General features: G+C 38.2%; 3 protein-coding genes across 10 annotated transcripts; 1 reads left to right on the top strand and 2 right to left on the bottom strand.

Annotated features, from left to right (window-relative positions):
- Nucleotides 1-902: 902 nt before the first annotated feature.
- On the bottom strand, nt 903-4,660 carry LOC149709394 (putative glutamate receptor). Its single transcript, XM_089864778.1, has 9 exons — nt 4,326-4,660; nt 3,788-4,267; nt 3,534-3,650; nt 3,256-3,356; nt 2,647-2,740; nt 1,828-1,992; nt 1,651-1,768; nt 1,356-1,588; nt 903-1,198 (listed from the first exon to the last, which is right to left on the bottom strand). The coding sequence occupies exons 3-9, from the start codon at nt 3,570-3,572 to the stop codon at nt 926-928; spliced, it is 1,023 nt and encodes a 340-aa protein (XP_089720904.1). The 5' UTR covers nt 3,573-3,650; nt 3,788-4,267; nt 4,326-4,660; the 3' UTR covers nt 903-925.
- A 1-nt stretch (nt 4,661) lies between these two features.
- Nucleotides 4,662-14,699, bottom strand: LOC149709393 (uncharacterized). Of its 8 annotated transcripts, none has more exons than XM_089864789.1 (5): nt 7,592-14,699; nt 7,398-7,515; nt 6,824-7,056; nt 6,490-6,755; nt 4,662-5,833 (listed from the first exon to the last, which is right to left on the bottom strand). In XM_089864789.1, exons 3-5 carry the CDS (start codon nt 7,001-7,003, stop codon nt 5,596-5,598), a joined length of 684 nt encoding a protein of 227 aa, XP_089720915.1. In that variant the 5' UTR covers nt 7,004-7,056; nt 7,398-7,515; nt 7,592-14,699; the 3' UTR covers nt 4,662-5,595. The 8 variants fall into 8 exon arrangements, with proteins under 8 accessions (XP_089720915.1, XP_089720917.1, XP_089720919.1 ...); XM_089864791.1 differs by having other exon boundaries at nt 6,824-7,515; nt 7,592-9,282; nt 9,333-14,699; XM_089864793.1 differs by having other exon boundaries at nt 6,824-7,515; nt 7,592-9,429; nt 9,536-14,699.
- On the top strand, nt 12,163-22,537 carry LOC149709392 (ATP-binding cassette sub-family C member 1-like). The gene is made up of 21 exons (XM_089864022.1): nt 12,163-12,207; nt 12,275-12,451; nt 12,595-12,708; nt 12,775-12,912; nt 12,980-13,198; nt 13,632-13,690; nt 13,800-14,063; nt 14,417-14,591; nt 14,652-14,906; nt 15,010-15,213; nt 15,730-15,876; nt 16,207-16,297; nt 16,461-16,831; nt 16,982-17,149; nt 17,368-17,543; nt 18,365-18,470; nt 18,547-19,071; nt 19,566-19,765; nt 19,917-20,043; nt 20,647-21,416; nt 21,486-22,537. The coding sequence occupies exons 1-21, from the start codon at nt 12,163-12,165 to the stop codon at nt 21,595-21,597; spliced, it is 4,443 nt and encodes a 1,480-aa protein (XP_089720148.1). The 3' UTR covers nt 21,598-22,537.
- The last annotated feature ends 938 nt before the right edge of the window (nt 22,538-23,475 follow it).

Here is a 23,475-nt window from a genome sequence, read left to right as displayed (position 1 = left end):
GAACACTCTCTTAAGTCTGGCGATTACGTCACGACTAAAGACAAGTACAGACACGTCCTAAAAACCCCTAAACAATTAACAAAGACCTAATCAATTGACGGTTATAGAATAGATTACATTAACGACTACCGGGAAATAAAAAGGATAAATATTCCTCGTAGATACTATCGAGAGTCCCTAATTTCCTCAATTCTTCCCGTAAACATTTTATAAAGTCATTTCCGTAAAATTCGGCTTTTTCTTCTAAACACAATGGCGCCGGTGAATCCGTTTCCGGGGCTTTAACTCTTGTTTGATTTATACCGTGACCCAATCGGGTAAATAAAAGTCCGTCATGTAAATCCTCCAAAATAATGTCACTACTATCAAATATTAATCGCTTCAAAATTTCCACCTGATTCTGGTATTCGATATCTTGATGTTCAGGAGGTTTATCTTCATATATCGTGCATTTCTTAGTAACACGAGCGATTTTCCCACTTTCAGATACTCGGTGTTCGAAACATATTGTATACATAGTGCATTGATCTAAAAGATACGCGACCATATATTGGAAATCCTCGCGCCCTTTGAATCGTTGATACGTCACTATATAACGCATAGTGTGTAAGAAGAGATCCATTAGAAGTCACTGCTCTCTTCAAGGCGAATAACCGAGATAAAGAGAGTAATGTCTTATCAGACAAACTCTATCTGACGATTACGTCACGACTAAAGAAGTTCCCGCCCTTAACCAATTAACAAAGACCTAATCAATTGGCGACCCCCACTCTCGACCAATAAACGAACTCAGAGAAACCCCCCCGGATAAAAAACCGGTGTTCCCCCATTTTAAACTCACGCGAGTATACACGCGCGAGTCTAGCGCGCTAGAAGGCTGGCGACCCAATTAAATGACCTAATTAACTCTCCATATTTTAGGTGGTTAACTACTTTTATCGATTTTATCTTTGCAAGGAAACGATTTATGTAAAGCGATGGCGATTTGATCAATGTACAAATTCTCAGTAGCAAAGTGAAAGGCTTCCAGTGGTAATCCGATGTCAAGGATGGTAGATTCGATCATGCATTTCGTCATAATAAAAGCGTATGGTTTTTGTAAAACCCGTTTTAAGCCCTCCTTTTCCGTTACGGGTAATTTGAAACCAGCCTTTTTAAACGAATTAGCGAATATGTTGAAATATCCGATGTCAGAAGTCTAAATTTTAATGGTGATTTAAATTGTTGCTGGTGTTTTTTCATTAATACCCAAACTAAGAGCAAGATTGGTTTCTAGTTTTCTAGCAGCTTTAAACCAATTCCTAGCTAATTAAAGCTGATTTAATTATAATTTAAAAAAACCACGTGTAATTTACCATTAAAGTATCCTGGAAAGACATTCCTTCCACCGAACTGACAACGTAGCCTTGCGATTCGATTAACCAAGCCATTTGTTCGAAGGTGTCAATTGGCAAAGTGACCGGAGCTAAACTCGTAGCCGAAGTCAAATAACAACAATAAAGTGTTTCCATTGTTCCAAAAACCGCAATAGCTATCGAGAAAACTACCATACTCCTGGATTTAAAATGATTTCTCGTAATTTCAATCCCTGTTTGTGAGAAAGAATGTTCAAAATTCTTGTTGAATAACAACTAGTGTTGATATTTTCACCTTGACGTAACGTTATTTTCACTATATTCCATAACACGTGATTTTGCTTCATAGACCAATTTGCGGATTTGACGAGAAAAATTATAGCAATTAACGAACAAAAAACTAATAGCCACGCCTACAAACAAATGCAAATTTATTTCATCTATTTCTGTTAAAAAGTCATTGTTATAATACTTCAATTTGCAAAGGTTCAATGAAAAACAAGGCATTGGTCACTCTGTTAACGCTGGGCGCTCTGGTAACGAAAGTGACTACATCTTGGAAATATGGGTACGAAAAATCAATGAAAGGTCTTCGATTTGTGGTTATTGTTATTGTTGAAATGCCTATATCCGCTTCCTAAGAATTTAATTACAGAAATTACCAAAAAGGTAACCAATGAACCACGGAGAAAAGTACCACAAAGAGGGGTAATTGTAAAGTGAATCTTCCCAACATTTGGAGCAGGGTTACAAAACCGAATCACAAACGCAATAAATAGTTCCCTCATCATAATACTCTATCAGAGCTTATCAATTTGCCAAGGTGCCCTTGTGGAAGGAATTTTGTCCCACGTCAAGACAATCAAGGTTTGTGGATCGATTGCTGACGATTTAGTAAATACCAAACAGTTATGGAATTGACCATAGCACGGTGCGATGCCCATCTGAAGTTTAATGAGCGGGAGAGCAAACAATGGGGATAATCATGTTACATAACTGAAATATTACGAAGATACAGAGTGTCACCCTTCTTCAAGTACTATTATTGAGGGAACATAAATAGCTAAATAACAATAATAATCTAAACTTTATGTAAACAGTAAGCGTGTGGCTTATTTCCAGTTGAATGCCTTTACATCGACCCATAGAGGGTGGATAGCCGCTATGAAACAGGTTACCGTTGGAAAGCTTATTGACCGTTTCAGGTCAATAGTAACGCTACCATAATCTAGTGTTTTCCTGCTATTGCAAGGTCCGTAATAGTGTTAAAGCAAAATTGAAGGAAGCGTACCTTTCGCGCAACCATTCCCACAAGTCCAGTGCAATGATTGGCCCTTAGATTACACAATCCCCATTGGCCATCAGACGGAGTTACAATTTCATATCTACATTGACAAAAACATATACTGTTCTGTTTCAATCATAATTTTTGCCTCCATACGGTAATCAAAATATTAAACATGGAGACAGCGGTAAAAAAACTCAATAAAAGTAATGTGAAACATTAAACATTTTTGAATATTTATAGGTATAACAAAACTTCATAGATAAAACCTAAAAGAATACTTCATTCACAGTCCCTAGCCTTTGGTTGTAGACGCCATTTAGAATGAGAAGCAAATGACCTTACTCTCAACCCCTACACGAACCAACCAATCAGAAAAGTGCTTTTTAGGGGTCAGAGGTTTACAGAAAATTGGTTTTAGTGCTCTATGGTGGCGATCCAAACGTTAATTCTTGGTAATGGAGCTGCTATTATATTCACGCATGATCCCTGTGCTACGGTAGTGGAGGTATTCATACGCAGAGGGAGTAAAAGGGGGCTCTGATATTACATGGCACGAGGAAACTTCAATAAAGTATACTTTTTGTTTTTATCTATTAACGTTTGGTATAATACTTGAAAAACAGAAGCTTAGATAAATATTCCAGTATTTTGAAATCCCTTCCACGAAATTCGGGATTCCCGTCATGGTTCGCCCGAAATCGCCAGGAAATGTGCTATTGCCATAAAATGTATTTAAACACGTGATCAGAAACAATTAAAGGTGGAATTCATAAACGACGGACGCAACGCAATTTAGTACAGGCAAAGGCAGGGCGTCGTGCGCAAACTTCCGCTAAATTGCGTTGCGTCCTACGTTTATGAATTCCACCTTAAAACTTTTAAGTCCTTACGTCAACGGTGGTTACTGTAAAAGTCTTGTTCTCACACATTCTCGCTCAACGAAATCCTTCACAATAATAAAGACTTACGGTACTTTTCGGAAAGGTTTCATAGAACCGTTACAAAGTCTAGGTAATTAATTATTTATTTTATTATTGGTTAATTTATAAAATATAGTTACGGCTTTACGAGTCACGCCAACGTTCATGTCACAAATATACAATTAAAGTTTTCGGTCAAAGATAAAAAATAATAAAAATAAAACCTATTTAAAATTTAAAGGCCGACTTCCGCTGTGAAATCAAGAACATGCCTTAGGACGTTTTCTGTAACTCGCCTTATTGACTATTCCATGAATTCCAGAAGAGGTGCAACGCCACAGGGGAGGCGGAAGTCACCTTCTTGGCACCAATAAGCGCCGCTGAAGGCATCAGTTCGAGTTGGTTATGAACTCGGCCTCCGTCTGATGGTGTTGGTTTCTTTGCAACTTATTAATGGAGTGGCCTATTGAACGAGAGCTTCGTTTCTCAACGTATAAATGAAAATGTTGTCACGCATTTCCAGAACACAGCTTGCGAAATTTCTCGCAATTAAACAAAACATTGGCCGGTCTGGTGAGTTTTCCGAAACTTTAATTGCCCCGAACGATAGAGAAAATTGCCACAAGCGTCATATTTATTTTTAATTTCTGTTATTTTCAATCAATATATTAAGCCTCTCAGCCTCTGATTTTACTTTTCTGACACTGAAAATTGAAAGTGTCACATGGTTTTGAATGGAGAGATAATTAATGTCATCTTTACCTCTCCGAGTGACGATATGAGAGGTATAACACTTGACGTTTCTGTGTGTCTGTTACAGCGTTCCCAGGCGTTCAACTCCTTCCGAGGCTGCTCACACCTGACGACTTATAAAACAAGATATCACCGTGGGTCCCGGTCAGGTTATGGTCAAGTCTTTAAAGGCCCATTGAGACTACAGCAAAATCTTTTGTTCCCGTCGGTCGTCTCATTATTTTCCTTTCGGTCGCGTTGGTAAGTTCATTTCCCTGATCAGGCGTGAGAGCAGACGACTTCAAACGAGTCGCGTGTACGGTGATTTTTGAGCCAATGCTTTTGAATATGTCTCGGGATTTTAACCATAGATATATATACGGGTCTAGATACACTTCCCCTCTGTTAGGCCCTTTAAAAAATGCGGAGGTGAGAACTAGCAGTCGACGCTTTACGGCGGGGGAATTAGATCCAAACGCCATCTATTGAGAGTTTCAAGAAACAAAAAAAACGAAAAATTCAAATATGGAAAGCGCGGGAAATTCGAATTAGGCTTAACTTTTCAAATAGCTTTACGTATTTTTGATCTCCTTTATACGTGTAATTATGTTCTTAAGTGAAATAAATTGTTTTTATGTAAAAGAAGTAGTGTTTTTAATGAAATGTTAGTGAAATAAGGCATTAAAGATGGTTAACAGTTGTTCTTTCACACATTGTCATAATTTATCAACTTCTGGAAAAGCAATATCTTTTCATAAGTATGATTAAAAGTTTGTTTACCACCTCGAAACCAAATAATAACATTATAACTACCAAATACAATAGCAAAGCATCAGCACGCCCGCTGGCAAAAGTTATTTATCCAATTGTTTAGCTTTTAAAGTTCAGCGATAGATGGCGCACTAGGTATCTTCCCCCGGGAAAATCGCGTCGACTGCTAGCTGTCATCTCCGTATTTTCCCCGATTCAGTAGGGTATCTAGACCCGTATATATATCTATGATTTTAACTCAGTCTGATTGATACTTTAGTCAAATAAAATAAACTCCAGAATTAAAAGTTACTTTATTTCCAAGCCATGTTAATTAAATAAAATAATTTACACAAAAAAATTAAAAATGTATTTCTTAACTTCAAAGTAATTCGTTAATATAAAACCGAAGCCATTTTTTAATTGGTGGTCATAAAATAGCAACGTCATTAGCGTCTGCGCACAAGGAGTAAAATATTTTCCATTCAAAATATTAAGGAAATGAACCGTCTATAGCGGACTTAAGCTGGGTTTTCACTTCATCAGTGTGTTAGCTGAAACAATCTAAAGCACGTACCAGCCACCTTATAATCTGTGGGATTAGTAAGGCGCTTGCGCAGATCCACCCGGCTACTAATATGTAAAATACTAATTTGAGATCGTCCAGTTTGATGTAATTAATTTCGTTGCTCCTTTCTATTTCCGTAATATTTTTATCCATCGACAAAAATCGTAAATCGTCGGATTCCCATTTTTGTATCAATCCAGAACACGATAAAACATTTAACCTGAAAACGAGGTTAGTTCAAGCATAAGTTCATAAGTTGTGTTGGCCATAAGTTTGTCACTGGACACTGAGAGCTTGTCATGAAGTGAGGGAGGTCACGAGGTGGGTCATAGATTCGAAGTAACGCGACGCCTGCAGAGGCGCTGCCAAAGGCTTAGTACAGAATAAATAGGAAGATGGACTGCAAAACCAAGCGTAGTCAATTATCGCTTGTAGCTCTCGAACTATAGCTCGAGCTGTAAGTCTCTCAGCAGCATTACAAAGCATAGGCAAAGTCATACCAGGCATAGATTTAATTTTAGAAGTAGGAATGGAGAACAGTACTAGTACTGTGGGCGCGCGTCAAAGTTCCGAAGCCCCTTCCAAGGGACAGAGGGGTATGAAAGAAGAGGCGCGTCATAGCGACAGAGGTAAAAAGAAAGGAACCACGTATTTTTTGCCGTCCCCGTCAGCAACGTCATCAAAACGTAGTTTAAGTGAGCAGCCAATAAGATATGATTTAAACTTTTCGTTAAGTGTTGGAGGGAGGGGCTCTATACTGGTTGGGCTATGAGTCAGAATAACTGAAGTAAATACTAACCGTTAGACTTCATTCTTACTTCTAAAATTAAATCTATCCCTGGTCATACTTATGGAACATATCTTGATGATTCACACCATTTATTAATGCCATGTTTGCACGGAAACGACTTATGAAAAGCAATGGCCACGTGATCAATGTATAAATTTTCAGTAGCAAAATGAAAAGCTTCGAGTGGCAATCCCATTCTCATGATGTTGGTTTCGATCATTGTTTTCGGGAAAATGAAGGCGTACTTTTCATTTAAAACCATTTGCAAAGCCTCCTTTTCCGTTACGGGTAATTTGAAACCGGCTTTGTTAGTCGAATTTGAGAATAACTTAAAATATTCGATGTCTGATTTCTAAATTCAAAATTGTTGCCCTTTTAAATTGTAACTATTGGTTGTAAATGAGTAGATCTGAAATTTACCAGTAAACCTTTCTGGAACGAGGTTGCTATTAACGAACTGATAAAGTAACTTTCTGATTTGATTAAGTGGATAATTTGTTCGAATTTGTCGATTGGTGAAGTGACTGGAGCCATACTTGTAGCGGAAGTCAAATAAGAACCGTAAAAAGATTCCACCGTTCCAAAAATTAAAATGCTCATAGCGACAATGACTCAACTCGTGGATTTCCATGGACTTTCCGTACTTTCAATACCTGATTTTATAACAGAACGGTAAATATTCTTCTGAAATAACTTGTTCGTAAGATATGTTCCATAAGTTTGTCACTGGTTACAAACTGGAGATTGTATCTAAGTGACGTAGGTCATAGATTTTCTCGTAAATCGACGTCTGGTCAGGCGCTGCTTTAAAAGGCTTCGTTCAGACTAAATAGGAAGATGGAAGTACTGCAAAATAAACCGAGTGTAGGACTTCAATTCTCGCTTCCGTCGTTCTCGAACTAGCTCGAGCTGTAAGTCCCAGATAGCATTACGTGTCATACTTATGGAACATATCTTATAAATTTATGCTGTTATTCATGATTGATATTCTCACCTTGACGTAACATTATTTTCACACAATACCATAACATATTTTTTTCCTTGAACAACCAAGTTGCAAATTTCACGAGCAAAATTATACCAATCAAGAAACACAAAATTAATATCCAAGCCTGAGACAAAAGGAAATTTACTTAAGTTTATCCTAAGATTTGATCTATTTATGTTAAAAAATCAACGTTATTATACTTGAATTTGCAATGGTTCAATTAGAAACGTGTCATTTGACACTCTGAAAAAGTTGGGTGACTTGGTAACGAAAGTCACCACATCTTGCAAATAAGGACAAGAAAAATCAAGGAAAGCAGAGCGATCTGGTGATATATTTATCGATGAAATGCCCATATCCGCTTTCTAAGTATTTAACAGAAACACGGATATGTTATACAATATAGTAAGTTATTATGAGCAATGCTTTTAATGTGAACAGCGCAGGCGATGAAAATTTTCCGAATTCTGAAAATGGTTTCCGTTTTGAAAGTCGATACGTGATGAGAACATAGAAATGTTAACATTTTTTAAATTGCATTAAAATAACTATACCTCATCAAAATTCGAATTTAAAAATACATTCACTAGCCTCTGCCAATACATATTGTGCATCTTAAGGCGGGGTTTGCCGTTGTCACGGAAAGTTCCAAATCCCGTAAGGAGGGTTAGAAATTTAAATAACACGCCGCGAATGGTAGCCATATTGGCGGTGTGATATCGTAAGTCTCCACTTAAATTTAAACAAGATGGCCCCGGCCATATTACAGTTTCGCTCGAAAAAATAGGTCACACCAAAAAATGGGGAAGAATGAATCGAAGAAAGATGCCCAGCCGCAATGAGAAGTTTTTCAGTTCTAAGGAGCGTAAAACTAAAAACAGTCGGTGTTTACGCAAAAAATAAACAGAACCCGGGTTGTCAGTCTGCTAACTACACCGTCAAGATAGCGATGAGTATTTTCGTTCGCCCTTATTGGAAAGTCGGAACGGGGTAACAACGCGGAGGAAAACTACTTCAACAAGTGGAGAGAGAACTGCAAACTCTACGCGGAAAGGTTTTCACCTTGTGCTACGATCAGAGATAAATGAGTGTACCTCGCGCATGTCCCATCCTTCGGTAGGCGATTGTTAAGTGTTGCAATTGTATTTGTATGAGAGCTAGCTTGTACTTTTAATAAAGAGGGGGCGTTGTTTACAGTTCCGTACTGTACGACTGAGGATGTTGGAAGGACTTCGGTGCTGTTCCGTAGGTGGGGGTACAGAGACAAAATTACAGGTATGGGGATCTCCACTTCATCCCTCTCTCCTTCAAGCTTTAATCAAGGATTGAACCTGGGACACTCATCCTGCGAACCGAAAGCGCTAACCGCTTCGTTACCCCACCTATTGATTGTGCGACAAGATTATTCAAAATCCAGATACCTTCTCCACTACCATTCCTATTAGTCCACGGCAACGTTTATTCGAAACCGTACAGCCACCCCACCTGCCATTTGCAGGCGTTGTAATTTTAAACCTACATTGAGTAGACAATACATGAATTTACTGATCTATATTAAAAATAACTCTAAGACTAACAATTAAGATAAGGATTCAAAAAAACTCATTAGGTTGAATGAAAATGGTCTATAGGATTTATGGTATAGGTCGCTAATAGCGAATCCCATTGGACTGCTAGAAGTGCTCTGAAAATATTTTGGGTGTTCCATATTTAAATCGAGATCACTTCTACCTTGGATTGGATTCTCATCTTCCATTTGACGAGCGCTCGGACAGAGTTCCTCTCGGAGCCGATCTGTATAGAAGACACCCTGTATCCTCTTAATACTTCAGTAATGTAACAGGATTCTTCCCAGGCTCATGCCCTTTAGATGGGCATCGCAGGGTGAATTCTATATTTACTGTTTGGTACTAAATTCTCAGCAATCAATCAGGCACAAACCTTGATTGTCTTGACGTGGGGCAAAAATCAGCACAAGCGCTAATAGAGTAATGATGAGGGAACTATTTACATGGCGTATGTCATTCGGTTTAGTAACCTTGTGCAATCCAAATGTAAAATGATGTTGGGAAGAATCACGTTACAAACTAACAATTATATTGCTTTGTGATGGTACACTTCCCTCGAAGAGAAGTGCTACAAACCTTTGGTATTACGGATCGCTCGGTAAATCTAAATGACGCGTCAAATTGAGACCAATCTCATCGCTTTTTGACGGATTTGATGGCGAAATAGAGCAAATCGCGAGCGATCTCAGAGCAGTACATTGGAATTCGCCATAAGATAAATGAAAAATCAAATCCGTGTAAAATACTTGAAATGTAGAACGTGGGCCAAAAATTGCAAGATATTGAAGTCCCTTCCACTATATTCGAGAATCCCTTCGCTATTGTTCCGAAATCGGAATGATATGTGCTATTATCACCCATGAAATTGATTTAAAAAGATACAAACGAGAAACGATTATTAATTATTGTTAATAGAATTTTTTAATAACTTCATGGTCCTTACTTTACGGATGGCAACGATAAGCGTCTTATTTTCACACATTCTCGCTCCACGAAGCCCTTCTGAACTGTAAAGGTCCGTGATATTTTTTTCGAAAGCCCAATCAATACCGTATGTTTAATTATGCATTTAATTACGGCTTTATTCGTAAGAACGACATTACAACGTACGCTTGAAGTTTTTCGCGTTGCGCCATTTCGTTTCAGAATGGGGAAACAACTAGGGTTCATACAACTTTTGAAAAACAAATTTCCCTGAGATTTCCAGGTTTTTTCCCCATTTATTTCCCTGAGTTTTCCACGTTTTTCCCGTATATGGGGTATCCTATGGAGCAAATGTTAACGAAGGAGAGGGGGGCAAATAGGACTATAACATACTCAAAGGACATCCCCGTATCTCCAGTAGAACCAGAGTTATGAGCCTCCATATATAGTGTAATGTTAATCCTATGGAGGGAATGTTTACGAACATTTTGCTTAATTATTCGGCCACTGTTTGAAGCAAATTTCCCTGATTTCCCTGAATTTTACTAAAAATTCTAAATTTCCCTGAGGTTTTTGTCAACTATTTATTTCCCTGATTTTTCCAGGTTTTCCAGGTTTGTATGAACCCTGGGAAACAAGTGCGGGGAAATATTCAAATATGTATAAGATTTCCATGATCAATAAAAGTGTTGAGCAAGCCGGACTAATAACGTTTTCTACCTTTTGAACGCTAATTATGTTAAAGCAAAAGTTCAGGTAACATAACTGATTATACCTTAAAAGAACGGCTGCTTTTTCTAAATATAGAAGGAAATAAATATTGAAAAGAATAAACGATCTCTTATTACAAAATAAATAACATTTAATTAGTCTCTCAGGTTAAATTTCAGTGGAGTGTAGTCACGACCTCTGCAAGTCAAGTTGATCAAGAACTGATTCAAACTGAACCTCTAACCTTTCTCTCCGCAATCTCTTGACACACCAAAGACCTGGCAACACTGTGGGAACGTCAAAATCCCCTTTAGTGGAAACTACGTGTAAACAAGATAATGAATGCTGTTTCCTCTTTCTTAGAATTATGAAACAATATTTCAATATGCCACCCACTTAAAAAGAATTAAGTATATTACAACAAGGTGATGACACCTGTGAACCATAGGGGGTTATTTTACAGGATAAAGCCATTCTTATTTCAAACCAAGTCGACATTTCGGGAGTCAATAACTGAAGGAAAAGTCTCAAGAAGCTTGCGTAAGCGACTGATAATAATATATGCCCAAGTTTTCAACAGACACAATCAATTATAAGCGACTTCTTTATTTTCCCTTAATCAAAATTTAACTTTATCTTCTACAATTTATTTCAAAGATCTCAGCGATTGGGTGTAATCTGAAGAAAGTTATTACATTTACATAACATCAATGAATTATTATCTTAATTCCATATCCAAAAACTAACGCTTGGTAAAAGGTGAGATGAAAGCATTTAAAGTGAGAAACCTTGAGTTTTATTTTTGGTGCAATACACTCGATCGCGTTTAACAAGGTCTCAGTACAGAGGATTGTACTGCCTCTACACGTTGTCAATGTATATTCGAAAAAATTGATAACATCATCAACTGCTTCGGAAAGGAAGAATTTTGAAAACTTACTGCTGAAATGAAATAATCTTGATGGAATTATTTCTAATATGAACCACTAAATTTTGAGGCCTCAATTTGCAGGAATTACCCATTATCCACAGTAGGAACGTATCAAGGGCCCCCGAAGGTAAATATGGGCTTCCCAAAGGATCAAAAGGGTCAGAAATAAGTCCTATTGTAAAATCTTTGACTTCCCTCGAGGCCTACTGTCTTGGCATTGGTTTACAGCCTTGAAATGGTTTTCTTTTTAGTAATTTGAGATTAAGAATTATCGTATCTTACGTCAAATTGAAATGAATTCTTCCATTCATATAAGGATTCGATTATCTTTACTAGTTCTATGATAAATTATTAAATAAATTAATCACCAATCCAAGGATTATTATATCTTCACGCCAATATTAACGACACAATGTATAGTTCATAAAAGAACAGCTTTATCGAATGTCTTTATTTAGCTCCAATGTAGACGAATTCGTTCTGAAAACCACTTGTGTTATGCGAGTGAGGCTCGATCAAGGTCTGAACTGTATACAGTTTTATGCGGTGGTTTAGAACTTTTAAAGGATTATTTCGTCGTAGGAAAAGATCACAGCGAATGGCCTGTTAAATAAATCTTAGCGTTAATCATCTAAAAATGGGTTTCACCATTTTGGATGACTTTTGCGAATCTCCATTTTGGGTATGTTAAGAAATAAATCACTCTATTAATTGCATTTAATAATGAAGTATGTAATTATTTTCAACAGGACGCCAATTTGACATGGCACACCGATGATCCGGACTTGACTCCGTGTTTTCAAAAGACCATCCTGGTCTGGGTGCCATGCGCCATACTCTGGTTGTTCCTCCCGATGGAAGTCGCGTTGATCGCCAAGTCCGAGCGACGAAGTGTCCGTCGTTCTCATCTTTGCATTATGAAAAGTGTAAGTTTTAGTTGACCAATTATCATCGTTGTACCACAACAATTACACTGTCCAGGATGAGCACGTTTTTGGCAAATATATAACCTAGCGAATGTCCTAAAAGTTCCTAAAGAGTAGATACTAGTTTTGGTTTGTGTTTTCAGCTCTTGGTTTTGTTGTTGGCCGCAATTAGCGTCTTAAAATTTGGTAAACAAATACACTCTGCTGATTTTCAAGTCGTTGACAATTTAGCCGTGGCTCTTGAATTTGGAACTTACGTAAGACATTTTTAATAACTCCATATCTAACGATTTGACGAAATATATTGAACTGGCGTGTTGCAGTTCTTGGCGTTACTCCTCCTAATATACGGCAGAGGGAGTGAGACTGTGTTGTCGGGAATCCTAACATGCTTCTGGTTCCTGTTAACACTAACGCAAACAATCACACTGAGATCCACCATCATGAAATACTATTTACAAGTAAGCCAAGGTTTTCTTTCCATTTTACACTATTATTACGTTAAAATTAAAACGTGAAATATTTCAGAACGATAAAGTTGACTATTTTGGGATGGTAATTCAGTCGGTAATTTACCCATTAGTAGTAGTTACCCTGGTATTACACGCACTGAGTGACACCTCTACGGAATACGGAAAACATTCGTACGAAATGGAAGTCCAAATGGTAACGCTCCACATTTTTACAAAAGGAATATTGCGCTCATATTTGTTCGTTTGTTGTCAATTACGGGAACGCGATAAACAAGTATGTTAAGAAACTAGTTAAGTAAAGATCCTCAATCAGTTCCCAACTCATGCTCGTAATGAAGGAAAATGGGCAGTGTATGGTGTTTGTGAGAAGTTTACCATAAATGTGTTCTTTGGGTCAGATTGAGTGAAAAGTTTCAAAGAACATGGGATCTAAAACATTTAGTTTCGGAGGTACGCGCCCCCCAAACCCTGGGCCCTAAATCAAGAACGTTAAGCTGATTTGTATTACTCAATATGTGTGCCAATTTCCTTGTTATGGCTGACAATGTATGGGGGCCCGTACCCCATGTTTTTGGACTCGTTTCACTCAGTCTAACACAAAGACCACACCCTCTAATTCATGGCAAACTTATCAGAAACTTCCCATATAAATTATATTTTTCTATTAGAATCCCTTAACAAAAAGATGATTATTTTAAAACATTAAGAAATCCAGGGAAGATGAAGCATCGTTTTGTTCACGCGTGGTTCATTCATGGCTTACCAGGTAAATCTGTTTCCGTTCTTGCGTTATTAAGAAGTTATTACAGAGCGTCTCATGGTATTTTATTTCTAACTAACAATGTTTATCTTTTCAAATTTTAAACGAATTGTAGCGCCCTGTGGAAAGGTTGGAAGAAAAACCTGGAGCCATCGGATGTCTTTGATTTGAATGACTCGGATCGAGCGCTGACTGTCTCACGCCTTTTCGAAAAACACTGGAAACCCAAAGAAGTTAAGACCAAAAGTGACGACGATAAAATGAAAAGCGATTTAGTCGTTTGGCCCTTGTTGAGAACAGTCGGGCCTTTCCTGATTCTTGGACTGTTTCTACAATTTCTATCCGACGTAGTCTCTATCGGTCCTGCTCTTTTGACAGGGTAAACAATTTCACTATTTCAACCATATAATAAACGTCATAAGTGATAATTGATGGACGGTAAATCAAGACTATAACATTAAATTCAAATAAAAAGATCGAGATTGTACATGGTTTTCACTTAAAGTGTGAATTTAAGTTGCTTCGACGCTGTCAATTGGTCCTTAGCTCATACTGAAGCTTAGAGAAAGGTCCAATCACACGAGCAACAATAATTTCTGTTTCTATGGGTCTGTCGCGTTAATCCGAATGTTCTTTAAAACTAATTCTAAGAGGTTGAGATTGCAAATGGTTGGCAATGAATTAAGTAAACTTTGCAACCGAGTTAACAACTTTACACACATACGTTTTCAGTTCCATAATTGATTACTCGATGAGCCAAGATCCTTTATGGAAGGGAATTTTTTACGCTTGCCTTTATGGTGTGGCCGGACTCGCGCAATCTCTGTTGCAAGAAGGCAGTGCTATTTTCCACAGCAAACTAGGACTGCGACTCAAATCCGCCACCATGCACATTTTGTACAAAAAAGTAAGTTAGCGTTATGGTGATAGTGGAACGATAGTTCATTAATGAGTTTTGTCGAAACAGACATTTCGTTTGACGAGCTGCGATCGACGTGATTTGACAATGGGCCAAATACTGAACACGATGTACGTCGACACTAACAGATTCCAAATTCTGTCGCCGCAACTGGGCCTCTTGTGGTCGGTCCCGGTACAAACCGTACTGTGTTTCGCCTTTATGTATCAAGAACTGGGATATTCAGCCTTTGCTGGCATCGTACCTATTGTCATTCTTCTTCCACTAAACTATCTCAGCACAAAGAAATACAAAGAATTGCAGGTAAATGTTGTCCCACTGAAACACCACAACAACAGTCTCCAGTAGAACCCGCATCAATGAAATGTTAGCAGCGAATGGTCTCTTAAATTATCTCGTTTATAAGATTGAGCTGATGAAGCTGAAGGACAACAGAATGAAAATGATGAGCGAAATCTTGAACGGAATCCGAGTCTTGAAGTTGTACGCGTGGGAAAAGTCATTCCAGAGAATCGTTCTTGAAATTAGGAAGAAAGAAACTGCACTCATGAAGAAACAAGGCTTCTTACAAGGAATAAACATATTTATATCTACTGTGATACCACTTTTGGTACGAACGTAAAAAATTACAAGTGGTGGATTATTATTATCGATGATGGAGACACATAGAGGTGTAGAGAATTCAGCTCCGCATTAGTTTGTTCGCCAAGCGGTATCATTGCGCTAGGGTCACGTGAAATAACAGTATCACATGACTATTCAGAGCACAAGGAATTTAATTTAAAAAACAATTCGTGCACCGGAAGCTGACCAAAAACTATTTTGAAGTCTCATGAAGGGGTAATTTTAGTATATGGGCAGGGCGTAATTCGTGGGTTGTCAAATCTAAACAATTTTTATAGTTTACATCATACCAAAGTAAAACAAAGCTTAACTAAGTCTAACTAAACTAACGTGAACCTAACAAAACTCAAACGAACCTGAACCCTAACCAAAATGAACCTAACCCGACCTAACTCAAAACTAAATTAGAAGACGGGTTTTATTGTTTGACGTCATCTCTTTCTATTTAAGTAATCTTCATGGCTTATACTCTTTTACCTCCATATTGTCTCTAATTATGCAGATTACTTCACCGTGTTTCGCCATGTACGTATTAATTGACGACAACAACGTTCTCACCTCGAGGAAAGCTTTCGTCTCCTTTCAGTTGGTACGATTATTAGCGACGTCAATGGCAACGTTTCCGGATTTAGTAAATACCCTTGTTTTGGTAAGAACTGTGCTATTATCTGCTACTAAATTACCGATTTTCCGATAGTTAAAAATACGAAAGTATCTTGACTCCGGAACAATTTGAACTATTTTGCGTTTTTTGGTACAAAATTTTTGAACATTATCAAGGGTAATTGTAATATAACAAAAGAGGTAGCAAATTGGGTATATGGGTATGACCTGGCACTATATCCCAATAGAGACTTTTGGTTTTAATATAAATATTCTTTTGATATTAAGTGTCATTGGATTTTAATCGTACAGAAATAGAATAGTAGTTAAGACGAAATCTCAAAATGGCGAAAATTCACCAATAATTTCTTTACAGACACACGTCTCGGTAAGAAGAATTGCAAACTTCTTGAGTCGTGGAGAAACCAAGCATTACGTGGAGCAGATGCCTAGCGACGTCTTATATGGTAAGCCAATTAATAATTAAGGATATTGTTAGGGTAAGTGCCATAATCAATTTTTGAAGGAATGGCTTAAAGTGCTGAAGTCGCTTTTAGATTGTTTCTACATATTTTTTAACTAGCCACTCACAATGGTCAATTTTGACCAATTGTTAACAACAAATTACAGCAATTGAGATTAAGAAAGGAGTATTTCATTGGAACCTTGAAGATCCGGCAGCGGCGTCTCTTCAGGACATCAATTTGAAAGTGTCTCGGGGTTCCTTGGTGGCCGTGGTGGGTCCAGTGGGTTGTGGCAAGTCTTCCCTCTTGTCCGCTCTGGTTTCCGAGATGCGGAAGACGGAGGGGGAGGTGAGAGTGGCCGGGATAGTGGGGTACGTCACTCAACAACCCTGGATACAAAACACCTCGCTCAAGGAGAACATACTCTTCGTCGACGATATGGACAAGGAAAGATATGACAGCGTCATACGCGCATGCGCCCTCCAACCAGACCTCGACCAGCTACCCGCTGGCGACGAAACTGAGATTGGAGAAAGAGTATGAACTATTTTCATTTTAGCCGAATACTAGTTGACCTCGCAATAAGTCTCCGATTTACGGCACTGCCATTTAGCGACATTTTATTCACAGTTCCATAGACGGTTGATTTCGCCAGTTATGCTTTAGTTTAGTAATTTTACGTGATAGGGTATCAACTTGAGTGGTGGTCAGAAGCAAAGGGTCAACGTGGCCAGAGCAATTTATCGAAATGACGATGTATATCTCTTTGATGACCCGTTGGGGGCGGTTGATTCGCACGTGGCCAAACATCTCTTCAACGAAGTCCTCGGACCAAAGGGATTACTTAAAAAGAAAGTAAATAACTAGCACTCTTATATTTTCTACGAAAGCGCTTAGCATCCATTAATGTGTGGTCGACGTGTCGTTTCGGAGCAACTTCAGTTATAGTGGCTAGAAAAGTGATCAAACTACACTATGCTGTTAACCCTTACGAGTCGACGATCGCTTTTGAAAATTGCTTCTGTTCGAAAAATCCTCGCACGCGCTACAAATATTATTTCAATTTGTTACAGACGAGAGTTTTGGTGACGCACAACTTGAGCTTCATCCGAGAAGTGGACGAGATCTCCTTCATGAACAACGGACGAATCATCGAGAGGGGAACCTATGACGAAATCATGAGCCGTCAGGGTATGGCTAGAGATTATTTCGCGCTACACATGAGCGAGGAAAACAAAGAAGAACAGTCGTGAGTAAATTTCAACCTGTATGTACAACTTCTTAGTAGAAAAGCTTATAGCGATTTCCACTGACTGCACTAGAGCACTCTAAGTGCACTCTCGGCGCGTTTTCGTCCGCCACTGGGAACACGAGTGCAACACTCGCCCAGAATCGCGTTTTCCACTGACCCCAAAAACTGCCCGAGAATTGCTCTTTCGTGCTCTGAAAAATTCGACGGAGCGACGGTGCTCGAGTATGACGTAATAAAATTAAAATGGCGGACCATGGGGTATCTCATAGAAGACAGGCTCTCGCTTATGCTTATTTATTTCTGGAATCATCTTCTTAAAGTTCTGAAGATGAAGAATACGAGGTTTTATCATTACTTTAAAGATATTACGCCTCTTCCTAAAACCAATAATTATATCAGAGACGTTGTCGATCATTATTCAAAATAGATTTTTTGAAAATTAATTGAAATGTTAATTCTATTAATTGGTTTCGGCCCATTTGCGTCAAGATATACACACTTTATTGCAATTTCGTCTCCGGCGCCAATTTTGATTATTCAGAGCGCGCTCTGACCTCTCGATCGTGTTCCACTGACGAAACTATTCTCTCCAAAACTCGCTGAGGGCAGTTACGTCATCCTGACACTGAGAGCACTCTTTGGAGCAGTCAGTGGAAATCGCTATTAAAGTCATAGAAATTAAGCGTGTACTGAACAAAATAAAAAAGCAAATTGCTTTGTGGGCAACCGTCATGGCGTGTATTGTTCGTTAAGACAGCCATTTTATTTTTAAATAAGTGCTAATTTATCAATTAATTTTGGTAATGAAATTTTTGTAGTACGTTAAACGTCAAAGATGAGAAATTTCATCTTGCATCCAAAGGAAAAATCTCACATGAAGATGAGGCAAAACTCATGACAAAAGAGATGCTGAAAAAAGGCAGTGTATGTACTCTACATACGAGGGAATTTTGGACTTCATTGGCTTTCTGAGAACTAAAATGTTATTGGGCATTTTCAGATATCCGTATCACAATACAAGCAATATTTTAAAGCCTATGGCGTAACGTGGTTCGCGATTTCGCAAATAACATGCTTCAGTTCTGTAGTCTTTAATTTCACGTCAGTGTACTGGCTGTCTTTGTGGTGCGCGGACTCCAAGGAAGATTTTAAAGCGAATCCAGACTTAAAGACAACTCGTATAACGGTCTTAGTCGTTCTTGGTTTAAACCAAGCCATTACGGTATTTCTGTTGGTAGTCGTCAACTACTTTCGCTGTCTACGAGCGGCAAACTTTCTACACGAGAAAATGCTCGACAGTGTATCTCGCTCTCCCATGTCTTTCTTCGACACTACCCCTGTTGGAAGGATACTCAATCGTTTCTCCCAAGATATCGATGCCCTTGACCAGCAATTACCCACAATGTTAAGATCAACCAATAGCGGATTGCATTTTTTGATGGTTTTTCCATTAGGAATTGCAATATTTTTACCATTATTCATAATCCCATGCATTGTTGTTGTCGTTGGATACGTTTCATTTCAGGTAGGAACTCGATTTCCACATGCCATTCAATATCAATTGTTAATTGTCGTGGTTAAACAAAGAGTTAAAAAACATAGTCAAGATTATGGTCGTCAACTCGTCATTCCCTAAAGTTACCAAAAATTTAATATGATTTTTAACTCCGTGAGGTTATGTAATAACCTAGAGGGTAATGCGATGATACCCAGTTATTTAGTTAGTTATTTAGTGTTATGCATGCGAAAAGGCAGTGCACGCGATTCCGTGGATTTTGATTGCAATGGTAAAGGGAATTGGTGAAAGTGACAGCTTGGATAGTTCAAAAAATTGTGGCACGAGAAAGGGTTTGAAGTTCAGTTTGACGATGAGTCCTAAAAGGAATTGTGAAACGTATATTATAATATTTTGTAGAAGTGTAGAATTTTTTTTAAACTCGTCCTCTAAATGAAGAATTTCGCATTGTTCGATTGTCCCGTATGAGTATAAATTGTCCCTGACCCACAAGTCTTTTGCAGCGTTTCTTGATGTCGAGCAATCGTCAATTCAAGAGAATAACAAGCTTGAGAAATTCCTTCTTGTTTTCGCACGTGGGAGGATCAGTGGCTGGCAGCACTGTCATCAGGGCGTGTGACGCTGGAAAGAACTTCGAACGACACTTCCTCAAACTGATAGACGAATGCACCGCCGCTAACTACATGATGAGCATGGCGCAAAGGTATCTCATTCATTCAATTTTGTTATTGCGCCTTTTTCGATTTGAAGCGACAGCTTTTTCAACTACACTACTTTCAAAGCTCTGCGCATGAAAAGAGAAGCGGGCATTCCAAATCGCTACTCCAATTAAATAAATTTAAATTTCTTTGCAGATGGCTGACAGTACGCTACAATATGTTGGGCAATTGCTTGATGTTTTGCACCGCAATTTTCATAATTTTGAGCAAAGGGACTCTGTCAGCTGAATTTGTAGGATTGATATTGGCTAATGTCGATCGGGTAAGAAAATGAAGAATAAATCAAATTATTTTCCACAAGCTGAAATCTCCGCTGTTTTTCCGTTTAACTTTGATACGTCGCTAAAGTGGGACGATACAAAAAAGGACCAATAGAACTTTACTAAATTAACAAAGAAATTCTCTAGATGGAATTTTTGTAGGAGTTTGATATCGCTGTATCAAGTTTAGCGACGATTTAATTTTAGGTTAGGTACATCTACTTCTGCCATTCTTGTATGTTTTTTTATTCCTAAAACAATAGAAGATAGTTCGGCCGTTAAATTAAGTACGAAGTGTTCCTCACAAGTATGTCATAAATTAAGGGTTTGTTCTTTGGGTCAGACTGAGTGAAAATTGTCAAAGAACACAGGGTCTAACACATTTAGTTTCGGAGTTACGGATACGACCCCTAAAAAAAAGGAAACTGGCACGCATGTGGAGTAAGGAATATCAGCTTGACAATCTTGTTTACACAGTTGCAAACAAGATGTGCAGGCTGATATGTCTCACTCCACAAGTGGATAACTTCGCAGCTTTTTCTCCCACGAGGAACAAATGTTTATTTTCTACTAATAAACTAAAATTTAATACTTTGAAATCACAGCTCCTGCAATTTCTGAAAATCTTCACCGCCGCCTCCACGGGTTTGGAATCAAACATCGTCTCTATAGAAAGAGTTGACGAATACTGTCGTTTGGAGTCTGAGGCCGAGTGGGAGAAAACAGAATGTCAACCTCCATCTGACTGGCCACAACGAGGACAAATCATCTTCCGCGACTACAGCACCAGATACCGAGAAGGATTGGACTTGGTCTTGAAGGACATAGATGTCAGGATCGAGGCCAGAGAGAAGGTGGGCGTGGTGGGTCGGACAGGAGCAGGAAAGTCATCGCTGACGCTGGCCCTTTTCCGTCTCATCGAGGGGGTGCGTGGTCAGATCGTCATAGACGGAGTGGAAGCGGAGGGATTGGGCTTGTCCGATTTGAGATCGCGGCTGACCATCATCCCCCAAGAGCCCGTCCTCTTCTCGGGCACGCTCAGACTCAACCTGGATCCCTTTGGCCAACATGACGACCAGCGATTGTGGGCCGTCCTAGAACACTCGCACTTGAAGCCCTTCGTGGCATCACTCGAGCATGGGCTGGATCACCCTGTGGCCGAAGGAGGGCAGAATCTGAGCGTCGGTCAGCGTCAGTTGGTCTGCTTGGCTCGAGCCTTGTTGAGGAACACCAAGATCCTCATTTTGGACGAAGCTACGGCCTCGGTCGACATGGACACCGACGATCTCATTCAAGAGACCATCAAGAAGGAATTCGCCAACTCTACCATCATCACCATCGCGCACAGAATAAACACCATCTTGGACTACAATAAGTTAGTATATCCAGTAATTAAACTGGATTGAACAATGCGGCTAATTGGTTGTCTTTTAACTCTTCATAGGGTGATGGTTCTAGATCAGGGCCGAATTGCGGAATTCGACTCACCACAATCTCTCATGAAAAATGAAAAATCAATGTTCCATGATTTGGCTAAAGATGCCAATATTCTATAGTTCACCTTTCAATTAGTGTTTTATATATTAAAACTCTAACGAATACCCTATAATATTCTTTACTATTATAATTATTATTGGACATTTCATAGTGCAAGTTATACAGTCGCGGTCCTTACTGTTTCGAGGAGTAGACCTAGTAAATGTTTGGGTAGTTTAAATACTTTGTAATGTGAAATTTATGTTCAATTAAGTTTTGTTACTTAAAAATTTCAAATATTTTTAAAACTGAAATATTTATTGCATCTCGAAAAGATGTCGATTTATTCCATACTGCACTAATGCTACCGAAGAACTGCTTTTATTTTCATCTCGACACTGTCTTCGCCTATAATATTTGAAACCTTACGCGTCTTCAATTCGACAATGCAGAAATACCGGGATGTTCAATTATTAAATGTCACATTAAAACCAATTAAGAAACCTATGGCCAATCACCCGAATCGTGTATTTAATAAAATACGTAACTTTAATACCTGCATTTACATCACTAAGCGCTTATTCGTATCAATTCAATTACTAATAGAGTAATCAAAGTTCTTTTTAATAATTATTTAACCGATATGGATGATGATTAACAACTCGTTTTAAGTTTCTGGTTGTTGACCATTTTGCTTAATTAATAGATGTCTAATTGATAAAACCCCAAGTATTTAACATCTTTCGAAAGGGGATAATTGGGACTATGACATAATCAAAGGATGTCCATGTATCGCTTATGAACCCAGAGTTATAACACTCCAAAGTGGAATGCAATTAAGCCCATGTTAATCATAGAGTGAAATTAAAATATTTGCATTGGAAACTGTTATAAAAGTAATCAAATTCAATTTATGTATAAATATACCAAGGCAAATATCATTTGAGCATATTTTTTCAGCATAATTACTATTTCAATGTGGCATAAATGTAGCCGATTTTTGAAATTAAAACCATTTTTCTATACATACGCAATAGCTAATTTTCACTGTTGGGGCTACAGAAAATACGTTTCCCTCTCTCAGTTTAAACTTTAGTGCAGTGTTGTCAAGCACTCTGTTAGTCAAGCTGGTCAAAACTGAACCGCTAACCTTTCTCACACACCAAAGACCTGACAACACTGTAGGAACATCAAAATCCCCTTTAGTTGAAACTATATATGTAAACAAGATAATGAATGCTGTTTCCTCTTTCTTAGAATTATGAAACAATATTTCAATATGCCACCCACGTAACAAAGAATTATATTACAACAAGGCGATGACACCAGACAACCATAGGGATTTATTTTACAGGATAAAACCATATTTATTTCAAACCAAGTCGACATTTCGGGAGTCAAAATCTCAAGGAAAAGTCTCAAGAAGCGTGCGTACGCGACTGATAATAATAAATGCGCAAGCTTTCAACAGACACAGTCAATTTTAAGTGACTTCTCTTTTTCCCTTATCAAAATTGAACCTTATCTTCTACATTTTATTTATTATATCTCAGCGATTGGGTGTAATCTGAAGAAAGTTATTATATTTACAAACATAACATTGTAATGTTAATTCCATATACTATAAAAACTAACGCTTGTTAAAAGGTGCGATGAAAGCGTTTGAAGTTTCACATTCGATGCAGAACATTCCTGATTAGCAAAAGGTCTCAGTACAGAGGATTGTACTTCTTTCCACTATCAACATTCACAGTTTATTCCAAAAAGTTGAAAACATCAACTGTCTTGAAAACGAAAAATTATAAAAACTCACTGCTGAAATGAAATAGGCCTAATCTTGATGGAATGATTTTTAAAATGAATCACTAAATTTTGGGGCCTCAAGGCTACTTTGTGGGAATTACCCATTATCCACAGTAGGCAAGTGAGAAGGGCCCCGATGGATTAAGGTAGATATG

The sequence above is a fragment of the Phalangium opilio genome, unplaced genomic scaffold (genome assembly GCF_054372755.1).
Source record: "Phalangium opilio isolate 3A_F unplaced genomic scaffold, DU_Popi_V2 ptg000013l_1, whole genome shotgun sequence".
Classification (NCBI taxonomy): Eukaryota; Metazoa; Arthropoda; class Arachnida; order Opiliones; family Phalangiidae; genus Phalangium; species Phalangium opilio.
Note: the sequence above shows the minus strand (reverse complement) of the source record. Positions and strands in the feature narration are given on the sequence as shown.

Excerpts from the sequence above, each read along its gene's own strand:
- LOC149709394 (XM_089864778.1), bottom strand. The coding sequence starts at position 3,572 with ATGTGTGAGAACAAGACTTTTACAGTAACCACCGTTGAC. Across the intron at positions 3,357-3,533 it reads TTACAGTAACCACCGTTGAC|CACATTTCCTGGCGATTTCG; the intron begins GTAAGGACTTAA and ends TTATGGCAATAG. Across the intron at positions 1,589-1,650 it reads GAAAATAACGTTACGTCAAG|GGATTGAAATTACGAGAAAT; the intron begins GTGAAAATATCA and ends TCTCACAAACAG.
- LOC149709393 (XM_089864788.1), bottom strand. The coding sequence starts at position 7,003 with ATGAGCATTTTAATTTTTGGAACGGTGGAATCTTTTTACGGTTCTTAT. Across the intron at positions 6,756-6,823 it reads CGTTCCAGAAAGGTTTACTG|AAATCAGACATCGAATATTT; the intron begins GTAAATTTCAGA and ends TTTTGAATTTAG. Across the intron at positions 5,834-6,489 it reads AAACATGGCATTAATAAATG|GTTAAATGTTTTATCGTGTT; the intron begins GTGTGAATCATC and ends CCTCGTTTTCAG.
- LOC149709392 (XM_089864022.1), top strand. The coding sequence starts at position 12,163 with ATGGGTTTCACCATTTTGGATGACTTTTGCGAATCTCCATTTTGG. Across the intron at positions 19,072-19,565 it reads TTGGATACGTTTCATTTCAG|CGTTTCTTGATGTCGAGCAA; the intron begins GTAGGAACTCGA and ends AGTCTTTTGCAG. Across the intron at positions 20,044-20,646 it reads TATTGGCTAATGTCGATCGG|CTCCTGCAATTTCTGAAAAT; the intron begins GTAAGAAAATGA and ends TTGAAATCACAG.